This window comes from Neofelis nebulosa, chromosome 13 (assembly GCF_028018385.1).
Source record: "Neofelis nebulosa isolate mNeoNeb1 chromosome 13, mNeoNeb1.pri, whole genome shotgun sequence".
Classification (NCBI taxonomy): Eukaryota; Metazoa; Chordata; class Mammalia; order Carnivora; family Felidae; genus Neofelis; species Neofelis nebulosa.
In genome coordinates this window covers 91,518,523-91,539,123 of record NC_080794.1, presented here as the reverse complement: position 1 = coordinate 91,539,123, position 20,601 = coordinate 91,518,523, and the positions used below count along the sequence as shown (strand labels likewise).

General features: G+C 54.7%; 1 protein-coding gene and 2 long non-coding RNA genes across 4 annotated transcripts in view; 2 read left to right on the top strand and 1 right to left on the bottom strand.

Moving 5' to 3' along the window:
- Nucleotides 1–367: 367 nt before the first annotated feature.
- Nucleotides 368–744, bottom strand: LOC131493607 (uncharacterized). The gene is made up of 2 exons (XR_009252779.1): nt 636–744; nt 368–602 (listed from the first exon to the last, which is right to left on the bottom strand). It is a non-coding gene; the product is annotated as an uncharacterized LOC131493607 (long non-coding RNA).
- Nucleotides 684–15,232, top strand: LOC131493604 (uncharacterized). Its single transcript, XR_009252778.1, has 3 exons — nt 684–772; nt 1,730–1,857; nt 12,746–15,232. It is a non-coding gene; the product is annotated as an uncharacterized LOC131493604 (long non-coding RNA).
- Nucleotides 15,233–16,415: 1,183 nt separating this feature from the next.
- STK32C (serine/threonine kinase 32C) overlaps nt 16,416–20,601 on the top strand; it is a 78,569-nt gene continuing 74,383 nt past the window's right edge. For both annotated transcript variants that reach the window (XM_058698198.1, XM_058698197.1), the window contains exon 1: nt 16,416–16,801. In XM_058698198.1, coding sequence (XP_058554181.1) covers nt 16,540–16,801 — 262 coding nt within the window. In that variant the 5' untranslated portion in view covers nt 16,416–16,539. The remainder of the gene's footprint in view (nt 16,802–20,601) is intronic.

Here is a 20,601-nt window from a genome sequence, read left to right as displayed (position 1 = left end):
GAAGAAAATGCCATCTTAGGTCTCCAGTTATCTTCATGGTTTTAAAATGGGTAACATACGGGGCACCTGGGTGGCTCGGTCGGCTCAGGTCATGATTTCATGGTTTGTGGGTTTGAGCCCCGTGTGGGGCTCTGCACTGACAGTGAGGAGCCTGCTTGGGATTCTCTCTCTCTCTCTCTCTCTCTCTCTCTCTCTCTCTCTCTCTCGCCCGTCTCCCCCAGATGAATAAATAAACATGAAAGCGTAGAAATAAAGTGTGTAATGTTAGTCACACACCAGGCAACATGAACACGTGATCAAATCCAAGAAAAACGAGGAAAAAGAAACTGACCTGTGGGTGGTCCAGATAATGAAATTTGCAAGAATACAGTTTGGTAAGGCTTAATATGTTCAAAGAAGTAATGATATTGGAAATTACAGTCAGGAATCAAATTGGAATTCTGGATCTGAAAAAATACAACAATAGCTTAGAGCTGAAGAGGGTGTTGGTGAAGCAGAAAGTAGGTTAGAAGACCACATTCATCAACAGGCAGGGAGAGTAGGGTCGGCACAGGGGATTCCACAGCAAGTCTAACACACGGAGACTCTGGCCAACTCAGAACCTCCGTCCTGCCTTCGGAGTGCCTCCTCTGCACCTCCGTCCTGCCCTCGGAGTGCCTCCTCTCCTGCCCTGGATACTTTTCTGTGTGGTTACAGGGGCTCTTGCAGGAGGCTTGGAAACGGAGGAAGACGGGCTATTAGTTTCTGGAGGCACACGCAACGCTAAGGGCAGGTGAGAGGTTCAGAGCAGATTCCCAGATGACCCACGGTGGCAGGACGGGCATAGTGTGGCGGTTACAGACGTGCCTGTTGGAAAGTGTATGAAAAGTCTTTCTTTTGATCTCACTCTTGAATGAGGGTCAACTGGTATAGAACTCGTTGGCAGTTATCTCGAGTCAGAATTTTAAAGACACGACTCTTTGGAAGCTCTTGCTGCTGACGAGAAGCTTACTGTCCATTGAGTTGCCATTTCTGTGAGGGAAATCCGTCTTTTCTTCCTGTGTCCTTAATGTCCTGACATTTCACTACGATAATTGTCAAGTGTGGGTTGTTTCAGTGACACTGCTTGGCACTTGGTGTGTTCTTTCTGTCTGAGAACAGAAAGGATCTTCGATCCCGGACATTCCAGGCGTTTTGTCTTCACGTAAATGTGGCCTGTGGTCTGCACCCCGACCTTGATTCTCTTATTCTGGGTCTCCTGTGAGGGGATAGATTGAAACCAGTCAGTCTGTTCTCCATGTCTCAAAACTGCTTTTCTTAATGTTTACCTGTGCTTTCCACCGGGAAATCTGTCTCCACTGGTGCCCACTTAGACTTTGTATCATGTACTTAGATGGTTATTTTTTTATGACTTCATGTCTCATTTCTAATTTTCTTTGTTATACTGTTCTTATTTTGTTTTTCCAGTTCTTGTTTTATAATCTCTTCCAAGTTTTTGTGGATGTTTTCTCTTTATCCAATGTGAGAATCCTAAACATGGTTATTTTAAAATCTGCTCTATTTTAATTTTTAGGTTGCTGTATTGTTTTCATTTCATCTGGGATGAATTCATCTGCTGGTTGCTGATCTTGTTATCTTTCTTCTTAGAGTAACGTGCTTTGGAATTGAGGCTGGCAGGCTCGTCGTAAACAAGGGGCTTGTGTTCTGTGTTCTCTGTCTGCTCACCTGTCTGTGTTTCTCTGTCCTGCAGGTGCCTCCACACAGCCTTTTGGGGCTCTGCAGCGCTGATGTGTGTTACACTGGGTGCTCGGGGCTCTCGTGCAGCCACCCCCTGAGAAGTGCAGAAGTGTCCAAGTCCATCCTCTGGGGGATCCTCAGGTAACTGTTGCAGAGGTGATTTTCTTTCTCAACTTCCTGTCGTAGAGGTGGGAGACTTGCCCTGGGTCCAATTTTAGGTAATGCTCTTGGCTGTTGTTCCCCCACTCCCTTTGGGCAGTTTTAGACTCTTCGACCCTCAGGGACCGCATTTCCCAGCCACTTGCCTATTTCTGGACCCAGAGCCCCGCAGGTCCAAGGTCTCTATCCTGCACCCTGTTCTGTGTCTTCCTTCCGCCTTTGGTCTGTGGAACGGTTAGGGTTTTTAATGCTTTCTTTTTAAACATCTCTGTCGTGGCCGTGGATGGAGGGAATGGTGGAAGGGTCTGTGTGTGCAAACCGAGGGTGCCTGCTTGCCCAGAGGAAGTAAGTGTTTTATGCACAATGGACAATAAGAGCATTTTGTTCTGTCTTAGTTTTTGCTGTTTAATTTCTTGGTATGAAGAGGCTGTAAGTTATGTTTGGTAGATTCCTGATAACTAACATCCTTCTGTATCAAAAGAAACGCAAAATAAAAAATATGTATTTTTTTAATGTTTATTCATTTTTGAGAGACAGACAGAGTGCAAGTGGAGGCGGGGCAGAGAGAGAGGGAGGCACAGAATCCGAAGCAGGTTCCAGGCTCTGAGCTGTGAGCACAGAGCCTGACGCGGGGCCTGAACCCACGAACTGCAAGATCATGACCTGAGCCGAAGCCGGACGCTTAACCGACTGAGCCACCCAGGCGCCCCCAAGACAAAGTATTTTTAAAACTTGAAATCTACTTTCTAGAAAGTTTTAAAAAAAGAGAATAAGCATTTCTAGGTAAGCTTCACAGACTTCAGAATGGCTGGGAGTTATTTTCTGGAAAACGTTCCAGATGCTTCTGAGCAGCTGGCGCCATCTCTGCTCTGCCAGCCGCACCGAGTTCTAAATGTGGCAGTTGAAACATATCCTTCCTCAGAAGACAGTGAGGCCGTAGAGGGAAGACGACCTTGGTTTTCACGGGTGCCACCCGCCACTGAGAGTGCATGAGGCGTGGGCAGCGGGACTGCCTCAGGAAGGCAGGAGGACCACGCGGGAATGCTGGTTCTCTGGCGTCTTGGGAGGAGCGTGGGATGACTCCTCAGTGAATGCTCCAGGTGAGCCTGGGGGTGAGCTCGCCTTTGAGTTTTGGGGACAAACAGTTGAGCCCCATAGACGGCCCCCACCGGCTCCATGGCCCATGGGCACCAGTCACCCTCCCCCAGGCTCCCGTGAGCTCCGGCTCTTGGGGGTTCAGGGTGCAGCGGGGAGGGAGGGAGGGCTGGCTCTGCATGGCCCTCTGCCTCTGCCCTCCCTCTCCTACCCGGCATCGACCCACTCTTAAAACCCAGGCGTCCGCAAGGTCCTCACGCAAAGCCCTCGTGAGAACAGCAGGACTTTCCGCATGGCTGGGGACAAGGGTTCGTATCCCCGAGGAGCGGCAGCCCCCCTGTGGGGCAGTCCAGACACGGTCCCTGCCCCACCCCCCACAATCTTCCTGAGTCCCGGCGCTCCCCTCTTCCTTTTCCACTCTGGGGATGAAGCAGATTCCTCTCCAGATGTCTCCTAGACAGCGGGCTTTGAGTCGCTTTCTTGTCCCCTGGCGAGGTCCTTCGCTTCCTGCGAGCCCATCGGTGCCACGAAAGTGTGGATTATGTGAGACCTTGCTGTTGTGTCGCTTGGGGGCCCCTCGGGGTATCAGCACGGAGGCTGTGCCCGAGAGCGGCACACAGCGCCCCGTGGCACGAGGGAGCCCAGTCAGACTTGAATGAACGAGTGAGGAAATGCAGGTGCATTCCTGTCTTTCCAGCTGGCATGTGGTTCCACGCCCACAGCACGCGGCCACGTGTCCGGAATTTCTGATAAGCGGAGCCCGTGCTGCCACTGGAGAGAAATCAGCCCTGTAACACGACGCGGCTCTTATGGAACGGACGGTGCGCAGAGGGCAGGCGTCTCCGGGGCACAAAAGGGAGCCTAACACAGGAAGCACTTTTCTTTCAGCCTCAGACAGAAGGCTCTCGCTCGCACGGACTCACCTGTGACCCGAGCACTTCCAGGCCGTGTCTGCTGGGCTTTCGTCGCCTTGGCATTCATGCCCAACGGGGTGAAAACGGTTTGCCTCAACTCCGTTTCCCGTGGCTGCCGTAGAAATCCGTCAGAGCCTTGGTGGCCTGTGACAGACGCGTTTCTCCTACAGCTCGGGCGCTCACAAGTCTGGCTGGCTTTCCCTGGGTGACATGAGGTGTCTACAGGACTGCTTCCTGCTGAGGCTCTGGGCGAGGATCTGTTTCCTTGTCTTCTCCAGCTTCTCGAGGCACCTGTGTCCCTTGGCTCACGGCCCCTGCCTCGTGTCCTCACTCCATCGTCACACCTCCATCTCCGACTCTGACCCTCCTGCTCCCTCTCCCACGGAGCCTGTGATGCCGTTGGCCCATCAGATAATTCAGGATCATCTCCCCCTCAGCATCTGTCACTCAGCACGTGTATGACGTCCCTTTGGTCCTGTGTGTACCATACTCACAGGTTTTGGGGGTAAGGTTGTGGACGTTTTGGGGCCACCATGCCGTCCCCACAGTGAGCATATCTCCTGGAAAGGAACTGTCTTCACTGGAGAAAACGTGGCGACGAGCTGATGTGGAGGTTCACAGCCTGTGGCCGTGGGTACTGGCCTGTGATGGCAGCGAGCGTGAGGCCCGGGCCGGCCGGCGACGGCCCCCCTCAGTCCGCACGGTCCAGAGAAGACGGGGATGGAAGCCAAGAAGCCAGGGGCAGGCGCTGCGGCACCAGTCATGATACCAGGCCCGTCTGCAGACCCGGGCCCAGCGGTGGACCCACATCGCCCTCTGAGGAAGAGGGCTGCCCCAGCCCAGCACCGGCGGTGACCCCCGCTGCTCCCCCCGGGTGCCGTGACCACGGGCACTGGGACATTTCGAGAACTGGGGAACGTGGGCTGGGTCCATATTCCTACCTAAGGGGGGGGGGGGCTGAGGTGTCACCGTGGCAGCCGTTTGAGTGCCGCACGTAGAGGTGAGGTAAGAGAGATGTCCTGGCCCAGCTGTGTGTGGTGGGCACGCGGGGTCCACAGCCCACCCCCAAGGCCGTTCTCCCAGCCCCCGGACTGATCGCTAGAACAGATGTACGGCGGCCAGCCTCTCCTCGGTACTAACCACACTGGTTTATTTTCTGTATGTTCGTGCCGTGGTCTCTGGGGCCTTGCTGGCTGGGCAGAGACGCCGCCCCCAGGTTGGGGGAGGCAGGGGACGGGCGTGCACGTGGGGCGTGTGAGGGGCCGAGTCGTGTCTCTCTGAAACCCGTGCATTGAATCCTGGTCCCAGCACCTGAGGGGTGGCCCTGACCCATTCTGACGGGCGTCCTTGTGAGAAGAGAAGACACGAGGACACAGACACGCACGGGGACGACCCCGTGGGGCCATGGGGAGGGCCGGCCGGCTACACACTGAGGACTGCAGAGCGAGGCCTCGGGAGGAACCGGGCTCGTGGACACCTGATCCTGGACCTCTGGCCTCCAGAACCGGGAGGGAATTAGCCTCTGTTGTTTCAGCCGCCCCTCCTGTGGGATCTGTAGTCGCGGCTTCAGGGGGCTAATGGGTGGGGTGCCGGTGGCCGGGTCGGCTCACGGGGTTCCTGCTTGCGCTTCAGACCTTTTATATGTTCCACGTGTCACGTGTCCCAGAACAAATGAGCTACGGGACGAGCACCTGCTGCCCAACTGCTGTGGGGGGCACGGGGTCCTAACCCACCCCTGCTCATGCCTGGGCCTGGGTGGGTCCTTCCAACCCTGTCACTCGCTTGTAAAATGCGGTGGTCACGACGGGGATCTTGTATGATGGTGTGAGGTCTGAATGCAGCTTGTGGTAAGACAGCAGCGTGGTGCCCGACGGGCCAGCAAACGCCGGGTGCTCGTCTCCGTGACGCCGGGTGGGGGTCGTTACCCGATGCCACACGGAGAAGTGAAGGTGCAGGGTGGCGACTGGGGGCCGGAGACGCCCCCGGGAAAATGGAGGACCTGGATTCACGCCTGGCTCTGGACCTGCCCCTCCTTCCAGGAGCATCTAAGGGGAGCATGAGAAGGTGGGGGTCCCCTCCCACAGCCAGACTCTAAAGCAGAAGTGATTTCTCCACAGGGGGCCTTTCTGGAAGCCCAGAAGCAGCAGGCTCACACTCTTAGGTGGACTTAGCCAGTAGCCATGACACCGCCGGCCCCCGGCCCCCGGCCCGGGTCTGACGTCCGGCCCCTGGCGCCCGGGTCCTGGGCCAGATCTGAGCTGAGCGTCCACACGGACCCAGCCTCTGGGCTACAGGGCCCAGCCCCTGCCCGCGGATGTCGGCTGCATGGCCAGAGGGGTGCCCACGGACCCCTGCAGAAGCTGACACACAGCCTGACCTGGGCAGCATGACCGTGTGGCCTCTCCCAGGGAGGGGACGATGGCACACAGCCCAGTGTGGATAACCTGTGGCTCCCGTGCCAGCTTGTGCTGGGTGTCCCCAGCCAGGACAGGCGCGGCTTTTCTCTGACCGGCCAGACAGAACTTTCCCAGTCAGGCCTGAAGAAGCCTGATTTCTTTCTTGCTTTCTTAATTTTTTTAATGTTTGTTTATTTTTGAGAGAGAGAGAAACAGTATGAGCAGGGAAGGGACAGAGAGAGGGAGACAGAACATGAGCAGGGGAGGGACAGAGAGAGGGAAACACAGAGTCCGAAGCAAGCTCCAGGCTCCAGGCTCCGAGCTGTCAGCACAGAGCCCGGCGCGGAGCTCGAACCCACGGACTGTGAGATCATGAGCCAAAGTTGGACGCTTAACTGACCGAGTCACCCAGGTGCCCCATGAAGAAGGCTGATTTCTACTGCAAAGTCTTTGCTTCAAAACCAGGTGAGGCAGCCAGGGTGCTCACAAGCCGATGTCGAAGCAAATGAGCAAACCTTTTTAAAATTTTAGAGAGAAAAGAAGAGCTTTATCAGAGCCCAAGTTAGGCCCAGCTGCCCGAATACACGACTTTCACGAGGAGGGACTGCTCCGGGGAGGGGCCTTTGGGGCAGCGTCGTATGTGTTTGCACATGAAGAATTACAAATCATCACAACTGGGGACAGTGTGGAAGGTTAGAGACTTTATCTTCTGTTTCTAGTCTGTGCAAGGCTGTGGGACTTTAATTGCATGGGGAGCAGGGAGGTTTTCTCTTTTTCTTATCTGTCTGTTCAGAATGCTCCTTTTTGCTTAAGTTTCTAACGGAGCAGATGTACGGTGGGGCGGGGGTGGGGGGCAGAAGTAGCCCCGTGCTTTGAGGTTTTGCCAAGTCATTCTGACCCCGTAAATGTTGAAGGACAGCTTCCCTGGGCGCCCAGGAGCAGGGCCCACAGGCACGAAGAGATGAAACTTCCCTTTATTTTGTCACCTCTTTTGAAGAGAGGATTGAGGACAATGCAGAGAATTGGCCCTTTTCCCTGAAGATTTCAGGAGTGTTTGCACAGAACTCCATCAGGAGCGGTGGGGGAAGGATTCTCCCCCAGATCTCTCCACCCTGTGTGGTCCTCATCCTCAACAAGCTGCTGGGGCCACCTTGAGGTTCAGTTTTACTTAAAGGCAGCACTGAGTGCTGTGGCTGTGGAGGGTGGCTTGGTGTCACAGCCCCTGCCTGGGGACAGAGACCGGCCTGGCCCTCTGAGGCGACTAGCTCCAGGCTCAGAGGGAAGGTGGGCTGGTGACGGCCGCTTATCCACTTGCTGCGGAGGGACGTGCCCCCCAGAAAATGTGCAGTCGTCAAACATAAAGGTCCCTGAATCCCGCACGCGCCCGAGAAACAAGACGTGGACACGTCAGTTTCGGTCCGTGGTTCCTTGTGGGTGGGCAGCACGGGACAGAGTGATGAGGCGGGTGGCCCCTCACCACCTGACAAGCCCGTGTGCCTGGGGCACGTTTGCAGGAAGTCCGGCGAGGACACGGGCTCTGCCTTCCGGGAGACCTGCGTTTACCTGCCTCACCCACACCCGCCTTGGATGCCCCACGAGCCAAGTCTGGGACCCGGGGCTGATGGCTCGCCATGCTTCCATGGGGTCCAGCATCAGATCAGTGTGAGCTGCGGACGGACCCCGGCAGCCAGGTGGAGGGTGAGGGAGGCCACGTGGAGAGAGCCGCACGCGGGCACCTGCTACGTTGTGCCCCTTCACGTTGTTAATGGTCGAGTGGTTCAAAGTATACTGGACAGATCTAATTCAGGGCAAGGGAATTTTTTAAAGGAGATTTTTTTTTTTAAGTTTATTTATTTTGAGAAAGAGCGAGCATGCAGGGGAGGGGCAGAGAGAGAGAGAGGATCCCGAGCAGGCTCTGTGCTGCCAACACAGAGCTTGAGGTTTTTTTTAAAAAGCAGAAATAGGGCGCCTGGGTGGCGCAGTCGGTTAAGCGTCCGACTTCAGCCAGGTCACGATCTCGCAGTCCGTGAGTTCGAGCCCCGCGTCAGGCTCTGGGCTGATGGCTCAGAGCCTGGAGCCTGTTTCCGCTTCTGTGCCTCCCTCTCTCTCTGCCCCTCCCCCGTTCATGCTCTGTCTCTCTCTGTCCCAAAAATAAATAAAAAACGTTGAAAAAAAAAATTAAAAAAAAAAAAAAAAGCAGAAATATAAAATGTCAGATGGGGGCACCTGGGGGACTCAGGCAGTTAAGCCTCTAGCTCTTGATTTCAGCTCAGGTCATGAGCTCACGGTTCATGAGTTCGAGCCCCACGTCAGGCTCTGTGCTGACAGCGCAGAGCCTGCTTGGGATTCTCTCTCTTCCTCTCTCTCTGCCCCTCCCCTGCTCATGCTCCCTCTGTCTACCTCAAGATAAATAAATAAGCTTTATATTTATCTATGTATGTATATATATGTATATATATATTCTATTTATACACATACACACACGAAAATGTCAGATAAATAGAGTGCCACTTGCCTAATAACAAGGCAGTTTGAAGCCATGTTTTTCTGCATTTGGGGATGCTTACCTCGTGCACACCCCGATTGTTACAGATAAGGAAACAAGTTCAGGGTGGTTAAGGACCTGCCAGCTCCATGCAGCTATCAGTGAGAGAGCTGGGATCTTGTCCCCCGATCACAATCTCCGAAGTAGTGAGGTCCCAACAACACGGCTATTTTTCAACCATGTGAAAGAAAAAGGACGAGAAATTCGCCCAGTCACGGAGTATAAGAATGCATGAATTCAACCATAAAACCAGATCAACAGGAATTCAGCCGCAAACAATTCAACAACAAATGCAGGTAGACTGTAGCCCATGGCCCTCCCTGTCTCTCTCTGCCCCCCCCCCACTTGTGTGTGCACACACACACTCTCAAAATAGTGAAGAATAAAAAACTTTAAGAAAGAATAATGCTGTTATGAATATTCATGTGCATGTATTTGCGTTGCTGTGTGTTGTATTTTTCTTGGGTAGATTCTTAGGAGGGGAATTGCTGGGTCTTATGGTGCATTTATGCTTCAATTCTTAAGGAGTTAACTATTCTCCAGGTGGCCATATCACTGTACATTTCTATCTGCAGAATTTGGGGGTTCCAGTTCTGCTACGTCCTTGAAAACACAAGGTATTTGGCCACCACAGAATATGCCACCCTGACATGGGATCACCTTAGGTGAATGGTGCTGAGAAACAGTGTGTCCCCACCACCAAGTCAGGGTGCAGATGTCCCTCCGCGAAGACGCTCTCCCGCGCCGGGAGGGGAGACCGCTCTCAGCTCTGGAGACGGTGCTGACTCCAGTCTGTATAACAAACCTTCCTAAATTACCTTATCTTCCAGTACTTTCCCCCATATGTTTTTCTTCCCCCAACTTACCATCCCTAGAAGCCCAAAGCACTTTTTCTTGTCACTTCTCTACAATTTACTGCCCTTTGTTAAAATGGCGTATGAATCCCCAGGCCAAGTAGCTTTTTTGAGCTTTTCTTGTCTTTTCTCTGACGCCTCCCTTGTGCACAGAAAACAAACGTTTCCTCCTATTACTCTGTCGTCGTTTTAATTCACACACCCCAGAAACTGGGTCTGAGAAGATACAGGGAAAGTTTTTTCCTCCCCTGCAGTAGTGAGTGTGGTTTTTATTATAGCCCTTCTAATGAGCATGGAGTACTATCTCAGCGTGGTTGGAATTTTCATCTGCCTGATGATTAACGGTGTAGAGTACGTTTCTACGTGTGCATTAGCCGTTTGTATGAATCGGTCAAATGTCTGTTCAAGTCTTTTGCCCACCTTTTAACTGGGTTGCTTGTTTTCTTATAACTGAGTTGTGAGTCATTATATATTCTCTGCACAAGTCCTTTGCCAGAAGTATAAGCTTAGCATCACCGCCTCCCAGTCTGTGCCTCCCCCTTTCGTTTTCTTTATGGTGTCTCTGAAGCACGCGAGTTTTTAAGTTCAGTGAAGACAGACGCGGGCTTTTTGACAGCTTGAGCTTTTGGTGTCACATCTGATAGCTCTTCGGCCAACGGAGTCATGTAGGTCCGCCATGTTTTCTTGTAGAACCTTGTGGTGTCAGCTCTCTGACACCAGAGGCCTCTGATCCGTTCTGAGTTAGTATCTGCGTAAGGGTCTCAGCTTGTTCTCATACGGATATCCAGTTTTCTCAGCAAATACACTTTTCTTTGGGGGCATGTTTTTAGATATAGAGTCAATTTTGTGCACACATATGACCTATTCATATTCTCTATTCTATCAGTCTTGATAAACTGCATTTTTAAAAAGGCTTCTCCCATTTTGAGTTGTGAATTTATGGCACAAAATTTCTGCGATATTCCCTTATTTATTTTAACATTATTTTTAATGTTTATTCATTTTTGAGAGACAGAGAGATAGAGTGTGAGCAGGTGAGGGGCAGAGAGAGAGAGGGAGACACAGAATCTGAAGCAGGCTCCAGGCTCTGAGCGGTCAGCACAGAGCCTGATGCGGGGCTCGAACGCATGAACCGTGAGATCATGACCTGAGCTGAAGTCAGACGTTTAACCGACTGAGCCACCCAGGTGCCCCCCTAATTATTCTTTTAATCTCCTTAGGCCCTGTAGTGATAACCCCCTTTTCCATTCTGATGTGGCATTTTTTTTGCTCTATTTTTATTCTATAACAGTAGGGTTTTATCAGTTTTACTGGTTGTTTTCAAAGTACCAATGATTTGCTTTATTGACTTTTTCTATCATTTGTCATGTTCTGTTTCGTAGATTTCTGCTCTCATGTCTTTTCCTTCTACTCACACTGAATTTAAATTACTCTTCCTTTTTTAGCTTCTTAAGATAGAACTTAGATCATTGATTTTAAACTTACTTTTTTCATATAAGCATTTAAAAATAGCTGTATCCCACATGTTTTGTTATGTTGGTTTTCATACTCATTCAGTTTTAAATATTTTCTAATCCCCTCTGTGATTTATTATGTGGTCCATGGATTACTTGAAAGTTTGTCATATAATTTCCAAATGTGTGCAGCCTTTTAGGACATCTGTTATCATCGGTGTCTTTTTTAATGTATTGTGTTCAGGCAACATATTCTGTATGATTTTAAACCTTTGAAATTTACTGAAACATTTTTCTTTTTTGGTCCCAGGATATGACTTATCTCCATGAATATCCCTTGCACGCTTGAAAATGATGTGTAATATGCCACTGATTTTACAATATTCTCTGGAGGTCGGTTAGGGCAAGTTGGGTGACGGTGTTCCTCAGACTTGTGTGTGTGTACTTGCTCTATCAATTAGAGAGAGAGAGGAGGATTTAAATCTACCACCATTGGGGATTGTTTTCTTCTTGGGTTGTTGTACGAGTCAGGGTTTTCCAGAGAAACGGAATCAAGAGGATATGCAGAGGTATATATACGGGGGTTCATTACCGAAGCCGGGTCATATGGTTACAGAGGTCGAGGGGCCCTGGGATCTGCTATCTGCAAGCCAGAGAACCAGAGTCGCTGAGTGTTACTTCCCAGCCTAAAGGCCAAAGGCCTACAAACCAGGGAAGGGGCTACGAGGGGGTGGAGTGGGTAGTTGGTTTAAGTCCTAGAGTCGGAAGGCCTGAGAGCCAGGAGCTCCATCCAGTGTCTGAGGACAGCCGAGCTCCAGAAGAGAGAATTCAGGCCCCCAGCAGGTTACAAGCTGCCCACCCATGGTGGGGAGGATAGTCTGCTTTGTTCAGCCTACCAACTCAAGTATCAGTCTCTTTCAGAGACACCCTCACAGACTCGCCAAGAAATAATGTTTTGCGAGCTCTCTGGGCTTCCCAAGCCCAGGCAGGGTGACACATAAAATTAACCATCACAAGCCCACCCCTTGCCGACCTGACATCATACACACCTCTTCAAACGACACTTGGTCTCCAAACAAAGACATAATGAGATCGTAATTCCACCCAATAAGACATACACCCCAAGATGAACTAAACTCTTCCCCAGTGGATGATGACAGGAGGCACTCACCCACCATGAGCAAGGTGGCCATGGTGGCCGTGATGCACAGCAGAGGCCAAGTCTGACTTGAGCAGACCTGTGGTGTTGGCTGGTCAGTCGCAATGTTTCCGGAAGTAGAGTAGACAGGAAGCCTGTGTTAGCAGAGAAGTTCTAGGTCAAGTGAACAAAAGTCTAACCTGAATCACAAAAACAGGGAGCCATGGCCCCTCAACAGTTTCCAGACCACAGCTGGTGAACAGACCCAGGGCCCCTTGAATGGAAGGGCCCCCTCGAAGGACTCTGGGACACTACCAAAAATGTATACTGCTTATCTTTCTCCCGGCCTTCCCCGAAGGGACTGATGGCCTTCTACCAGGGTAACTGAGCACTGGGGGTGGGGGTGGGGGGGAAGGACATAATCAGACATTTGGGGACTACTGAACACCAGCTCTGAACTGACATTAATTCCAGGAGACCCAGTCGAAATGCCCTGAAGAGACAGTTGGTAGAAATATGGCCCGTCGGGGTGGGCTGGTGAGGACTGAGGACGAAGGGAATGCTGCCCTCGGACAGGACACACACCACCATGAGCAGGATGTTTGTTGGTGGCAAGGTGAGCATTAAAGGTGGTGGGGTCTCCGATGGAAACAAGGAACGTGCTACTGGAAACCAGAGGAACAACGAGCCCGGTTGTGCAGTGGCAGAAAACTGGGCTGGACTGCATTCTGATGTCAGGCAGAACGCCTTGCAGGTGATGAACTTGGATACTGGCTGAGGAGATTTATAAGCAAAGTGTTAAAGGCGTGGGCTGCTTTCCTCTTGCTGCTCATAGTAGAATATGAGAGAAAAGAGATAAATTGAGGAAAGTCTCTTAAGCAAAAGTGAACCAGCGCTTAATGATTTGGGCCTATCTGGATTGCAAAGAACACTAAAATTAGGAAATTGCCTATTGGAAAAGCATGTTGGAAACAGAGGGCCAAGGGTGTGGCTGCACAGCCGCTTGCCGGAGGCTGGTGTGCGACTCTTAAGTCACTCAGCCGTCGCAGCAGAGCCCAGCGGGAAAGGTGGGCTCACTGCCCCCCCCATTTAAGGGAGCCCCGTGTATGTCTGCGAATGCTGTGCCGGCAGATGCACCGCTCGTCGGCACTGAGAGCAACAGATTCAGGGCGGAGTGAAAGGGTGCTATCAGACTTTCTAGAAAGTTCTATAAGCAGGAAAGGGGCTGACAGGGCTGGTGAGCTGCAGGTGCGTGCAACCCATCAGGATAAAGGAAGAACACAGCTCTGAGGACGGGGCTTCCAGTCGCAGAGGATTCTTCTCGGGTCTTGAAACTTAACGGAATTTTCTCTGCTGCATTTTGAGTTTACTTGGGAGTGGTGATCCCTTTGTTTCTTCCATGTTCTCTTTTTGGAATGGAAAGGTCTGTCCTGCGCTCGACCTGCCCACGTATTTGGGAAACAGGTATCTTGTTTTCCAGCTGCACAGATGAAGAGGAATTCTGCCTTGGGATGCACCACACCCAGAGTGTCACTAGCACCTGAGAGACATGGTGACCTTTGGGACTCGTGAGCTGATCATGCTTAGGTGGCATTTTAGGCCTGGAGCTCACGCCACAGTGCCGAGTGGGGTATTCTGCACACAGGATGGACACAGATGTTGGAGGACCCAACAGTGGACTGTGGTAGGTTTAATGGTGGCCCCCCAAAAGATATGTCCACCCAGAACCTATGAATGGGACTGTCTTTGGAAAGACAGCCTTTGCAGGTGTAATTAAGATCTCGAGATGGTGTCAGCCTGCGTTAAGCTGGGCCCTAAATCCTCATAAGGGAAGAAGAGGTGAGGACACGCAGGTGAAACATGATGTCACAATGGACGCAGAGAGTGCAGTGAGGCCCCTGCGAGTCAAGGGTCACGTAGGATTGCCAGGAGCCCACCAGAAGCCCAGAAAGGGGCGGATTCCCTCTCAGGACCTCCAGAAGGAACAGGCTCCGCTCCAGGGCTGTGGGAGAATCCACTTCTGTGGTTTGCAGCCAACCACTTTGCGGTGCTTTCTTGCAGCGGCCCTGGGAACTGATGCACGAGCCTGTGTTCAGACCTGGTACCATCCCAGCAGGTGAAGGGCTCCCTCCAACGCACCGTGGGGCTCCGGCCCCTCCGCTGTGCGTTCCCCTCTCTGATGATTCTCTCTGTGGTCATCAGAAGCCAGGCAGCCAACCATCCCAACACTTGATCCCCCAAACTCTGGCCTGCCACCGTGTTTGGGACTCTGTTTGGTCCCAGCAGAGTCAGTGCTGGTGGCCCACAGCCAGGGATGGTCTGCTTCCCATCTCCTGCCAGGACCCTCCACATCGGTGAGCGGTGAGCGCCCCAGGATCAGAATCCCCTTTGAACTTGTTTCCTGTTTCCTGGGGCCAGTGCTGGTATCTGCTTCCCAGCAGAGCAGCTCAGAGTTCCATAAAAGGACTGTTTACGAAGAGGCGGGCAGCCCACAAGTGTTAATCTCATATCGGCGACATAAGATGAAGCACACCTGAAAACTGGAGACTGTGCTGGACTCTGGTTACGTGACAATTACTGGCTCAATGTCAGGGGCATCCCCCTAGGGAAGCACAGCTCATTTGGAGAAGTGAGAGACCAGTTCACAAAATCAGTGGGACTAACCTGGCTTCTGCTGGAGCAAAAATGTGCCCCTCCCCCATCTCAATGGCCCAACACATGTCCTACAAGCCTGGGGCTGCTCTGCAAGTGTCCCCAGTGATGGGGGCTTCCTCTTAGCCAAGGGGATATGTATGGCCAGTCCCACACCTGTGTTATACAGCTCACCACAGTTCTCACTTCATTGGTCAAGCAGGTCAAGGAGCCACGCTGAATTTCAAAGGTGGGGTGGGGTACAGGTGTAGCCAACCATGGAAAGAGACCGGAATGGTGACGGATAGACTGAGTACCACAACCTGGGGTTGGGGGTGGGGGGTGGGTAGAGACAGGGCAGAGCCCAGGGTGGCCGAAGGATGTGGATGGACGGAGGAGCAGCGGCGGGGAGATCCGCAGGGCCTTGCAGGACCTGCAAGCCGGGAGCGAGGCGGGGGAGGGGGGGGGTCCATCGCATTGTGGGGAAGCAGAAGGCCCCTCCACGACCTCTCGGGGAAGGAAGCAATGACCGGGCTTTGGGCCTGGCTACCAGGCAGAACTTAAGGCCTCCAAAAGCCAACCCATCACAGAAATGATTCTTCAGTGACAAAGTCTAAGGTGCAGGAGGCTTGGCACTCCTCAGAACCGTCTCCTAGGGCGTCCGCTGTGCCCAGCGCTGGACTCCCGCGGTCTCACGTGGCCTTGCGAGCAGGGGTGGAGACTCACCGAGCTTAAGCTGTGCGTGGCGCTCCCCAAATACGCCGCGAAGGCCGTGGAGAACCCCGCGGTCAGCGCCAAGGCCCTCGTCGGACCCGGGCAGGGCCAGGGGACTCTGGGCAACTCGGGCACACGGTTCCTGGGAGGGCTCGCGGAGTGCACCTGCGCCAGGGGCTCCAGCTCCGGATGGGCGTCCGGCAGGCCTCACCGAGAGGAGGACGGGGACCCTGCCAAGGAGACCCCGAGAGCGCGGGTGCACGAGTCCGTGAGTGCGCGCGCTGGCAGCCAGGCTCCCTCCCCTCAGACCGCTGGCGGAGGGGCTGAAGCACCAGGCCCCGAGGCCCGCCCCGCCCTCTCCCTCCCCTGCACGCTCTGACCCCCACCCAGCCTCGGCCCCCGCCGCCCTTCCCCGGCCCCGCGCGCGGCCTGGCGAAGCGCAGAGCCTCACGATGAAGTTGAAGGCCGCCCCACATCGGGTGGCCGGCTTTGTTCGCGAAAGCGGCGGGGGTGGGGACACCCAAGGGGAGCCCCGAGTCCCCGCCGCCTTGCCGAGCGGGGCCGTTCCCGTCCTCTCGGGAGACCCGGAGGGGATCGTGGCCTTCCCTCCCTCGCTCTTGTCCCCGCCTCCTAGTCGGTGCCGCCGCCCCAGGGTCCGCGCAGACCAGGCCCCGCTCGAGGTGGGCGGCGGGCCCTCGGCGGGGCGCGCCACCGCCAGCGCCGCCCGCCGGGTCTCCGCCCCCAGGCCCCGCCCCCCCGCCGCCGGCCCCGCCCCGGCCCCACCCCCGCGCGCGCCGGCAGCCAGCGCCGAGGCCGGGGCGCACGGAGAGCGCCGCTAGCCGCTCCGGCCGCCGCCCCTGCTCCCCGCCCGGCGGGCGGGCCATGTCCCCGGCTGCGGCCGCGGCGCGCACCCAGACCCGGCCATGAGGAGCGGCGCGGAGCGCAGAGGCAGCAGCGCCGCGGCGCCCCCCGGCTCGCCGCCCCCCGGCCGCGCGCGCCCCCCGGGCCCCGACGCGCCCCCGGTCCCGCCGCCGCCCGCCGCAGGCCAGCCCCGGGCCCGGGACGCGAGCGATGCCCGCGCGCAGCCGCGCCCCCTGTTTCCGTGGAGCAAGTGGAAGAAGAGGATGGGCTCGTCCCTGTCGGCGGCCACGGCGCGGAGGCCGGTGTTTGACGACAAGGAGGACGGTGAGCGCAGGGGGCCCCCCGGGCCGCTCCCGGGGGCAGCGTGGGGACCCGCGCCGCACGGACACCGTGCGCGCTCTCGCGGGGCGGCCGCGGCGGGAGCTTTTCCTCGCGCTCAGACACCGCGGCCGCCCTGGTGGGACGGCGTCCCGGGTCGGCTCGGTTTCCGAGGAAACTCGCTCGTGGTGCCTGCGGCGCCCACGCGCACCCAGGGCTCCCGCCTGCGTCCTCCGTGTCCAGTGGCGGCGCGGCGGGCGGAACAGGCTTGGGCCCGCCCTTTGGGGCGAGGGTCCGTGGTCGGAGTGGCCCCGGGGTTAGCCACGTACTGTGGCGACGGCTGTGTGTTTCCAGTTTCCTTTCAGGGGCGCTGTGCAGGCTTGGTCTGCTCTGCACCTGTACTGTGCCGCGTTTGCGAAGGGAGAGAGGCCAACCCCACAGGTGGCGCGGGGTCCCTGGCCCTGGGAGCTCTGCCTGGTGACGGCGTGGCGTGGCCGCCCCGTGCCCGGTCTTTGCACGCAGGTGTGCAGTGGGGGAGACGGCTTTGCCTTTGTGCAAAGACCTGCCCTTTGGGAACTGCCTTTGAGAGTTTCCTCTCAGGTCCCCTTACAGGTACAGCTGCTGACCCAGGGGAGGTATCTCTTGAGTGGCCATGCGGAGGCGGCGCCAGTGGAAAGGAGTGATGGGCCACCGTTGACTTAGCACCTGCAGGGAAGGTCTGCCTTTGGGGCACTGTGATAAATTCACATGCAAGCATACAGCTCTTTTTACAGATGTCGTGCAGATAATTTAAATGGTACAATGATGACACACTTGATGTTTTCTGACATTTCCTTAAAATAGTTGAAATATGCATTTTTCATTTGTAGGCAGCCTGCAGAGGTATGATGGGTCTTTTATAATTTTAGAGCACAGCTCAGCACAAGAGCCCGAGCTATTTATTCTGATAAATAATTTAAGCGTTATAGGAAATTACAATAATACGACCTGAGGCCAGTGGTGGTGGATGTGCAGGCAATCGTCAGAGAGCAGTGGAGAGACTGCTGTAGGTGCCCCGGAGTTGGGGGGGGGGCCCCCGGCTCCGCAGCTCAGCAGGGGCCAGGCATGGGTGCATTCCGGACCCACCCCATCGACCCACCCCATCGGCACAGTGTGTTCTGAACTTGAGAGCCGCAGAGCTCACTGCTGTGAGTGTTTCGTATGTTATACATTTTTGCTTTTAACATAAATATTCAAAGTAGAGAACGCCCAGAGTGAATTGGGAACTAGTGAGGAAGCAGGTCTACCTACATGTGGCTTCTCTGGCTGCGGGATGAGAAAGATGGCTGGGTTCAGCACGTGCTGGTGTCAGCCAAGGGCCGGCCGCTCTCTCCGTACCTTAGCCCCGTGCTCTCCAAGGCAGAGAATGTGAACGTAGAGGAATTGATGTAGCACAGGAGCTGCCTCCAGCTTTTCAAGGTGGGATTTTTCTGTTTGTTCACGGTGTGCAGTGTCTCAGACTTCAAGGATCATTGAAAAGGCAAAAAGAGCACAGAGTCTGTTTATGACGCGCACAGTCTGACTTGAGACTTCTTGAGCACATCCTGCACCCCTCCTCACCTGCATGGAGTAGAGCGGCCGTGGACCAGCTCTTGGGGACGTGTGTGGGAGTGGGCGCCCACTCGGGCCACAGGTGCTTGCTGTTTCGGACGTGTGACCGTCAGTCAGTTGCTCATCACTTGGCACGGTGGCCACATCCCCAGACTGAACACACCATCGGGCCTTATCCGGACTTTGTTGGGTGAGACTGGGAGGCGAAGCCTGGGCCTGGGCTGGGCAGCCGGCAATGTTGTCCAGGCCGGCAGCCACTTTGTTGTACGTTTGCACGTCACTGTCAGGACACATATGGCTCAAGAGTCACAGCACACGTTTGCTGAGAGAATGTTGTGCAGCTCTTGGCGTGAGGTCCGTGGCGTTATTTAGATGGAAGGAGTGGGGTTTGGAAAGGAGGAAGGAGAGTCGGGACGCAAGCTGTGGCCCCTGAACCCCAGCTGTCTCCCGGCCCCTCCAGACAGCGGTTCCATGACTTTCCCGGCCCCGCTGCAGAGCCGGCTGGAAGAGGCGGCCGAGTTGTGCTGGAGACGTGCATTTGCTGGGACTGGACGGTTGCTATGGCAACGGAAGACCTTCTGGTGAATTTTTTGGATTAAAACTCCTGATTAATGTATCAAGTTTGGTGTGCAGAAAAACGGAAAAAAAAAGAATAAAAGAGGGCAGTTTAACAGAGTGCCAGGTAAATCCCAGCTAAAAAGCGTGGTTGTGATATAGAAAGTCTTAAGTGTCCTCGTCCCTGTGGGTCCTGCGGCGCCGAGAACCCTGTGCTCACTTGGCGGGTGCCGGCCGCGTGTTCAAACTCTGTGCGCCTCTCACACCGGACCGGGGCCCCTTTCCCTGCACCCGTGACCCCACGCCTCAGATCCCTCGCCCACTTCTGGGAGCCCTGGATTTCCGGAGCTGAACCCTGCTGGGGACCCGCCTTTCTTCTGCTCTCTGCCCCAGAGTTGCAGCCGTCCCGCAGCCCCCTCATCTCTCACTGTCTTGGTGTCCCCGAGTGGAATGCGGTTGCTGAGCTGGAGGCCATGGGGTGGGGGCTGGGGCTCCAGCTCCTTCCTGCTGAGCAGCTCCATAACCGGGGGGGCACCTGGCCTTCTCAAGCCCAGTGTGGCGTTAGCTTAGTGGAGGGGAGTAAGTACCTAGTCACTGCAAAGGTTTGCTTCCCCCAAGAAAACCGGGAATAAGGGAGCCTTGAAGGCCGTAGAATGCCTCGCCCGTGTCTGTTGGGTGGGTGGACAGCCTGCCAGGACAGGAGGCCAGCAGGTTCTCAAGCCACCTTTCTTAAAAAAAAAAAAAAAGCCTTTGGGTTTTTTTTTTTTTCTAATTAAAGAAGCATTAAAATAAATAAATGTGTATGCTTTCCTGTTTTTCCTGAAATTGTCCTCAACGGGAAGACTCAGACGTGTATCCTTGGCCCCGAGAGCCCGCCGCGGCCAACGGTGGACATCTTCTGCAGCCTTGCCTTAGGGGCATTCTCACGCGTGCAGCCGTGTGGGAGCACACTTTTTCCCTCTGATACGGAAATGGGAGCGTGTTCCATATGTGGATCTGTCGTAACCTGCTTTTTTACTCAGCGATATGTGGCAGATACCTGATAGATGTACAGTATCATTTGTTGGCTAGATTTGCCACCGTGGTCCTCAAAAGTGGCCACGAGCTAGACTCCGTGGTGCCCTTAACCACCAGGCTGGCTGGGCCCCACCCCCCGGAGATTCAAGTTGAGTTTGTCGGGATGGGTGGGGGTGGGGTGGGGGTGGGGGCAGAGCTCAGCACCGCTAGTCTTTAGGCCCTGCTGGTGGTTTTGATGGGTCGTCAGGTCCCAGAGTCCCTGCCTTTCGGCTCTCCTCTGTGTAGACAACTCCTCTGTGTAGATACCACATTCCCTATTTACTTCATTTCCTATCGTAGGACATTGGGGTGTTTCCCTGTCTGTGAATATCATAAACAGCTCAGCACACGCATCTCTGTGCATTCAGCTTCATGCACTTGGGAATGACACACACAAGAGTGTCCACCTAAGGCATCTTGGTACGTCTGCCCGGCTGGCCTCGATTCGAACGGCCCTCTGTGAGCCAGCTGCCGTCGGGGCTGCGCCTTACATGCTGGTGACCAAATGGGTATGGCTGCTGCATGTAGGGTAACCAGACAGGGGGGGCAGTGGGGAGACCGACAGTGGACAGGAAATGTGAATGAGTAAACTGAATGGCAGGAGG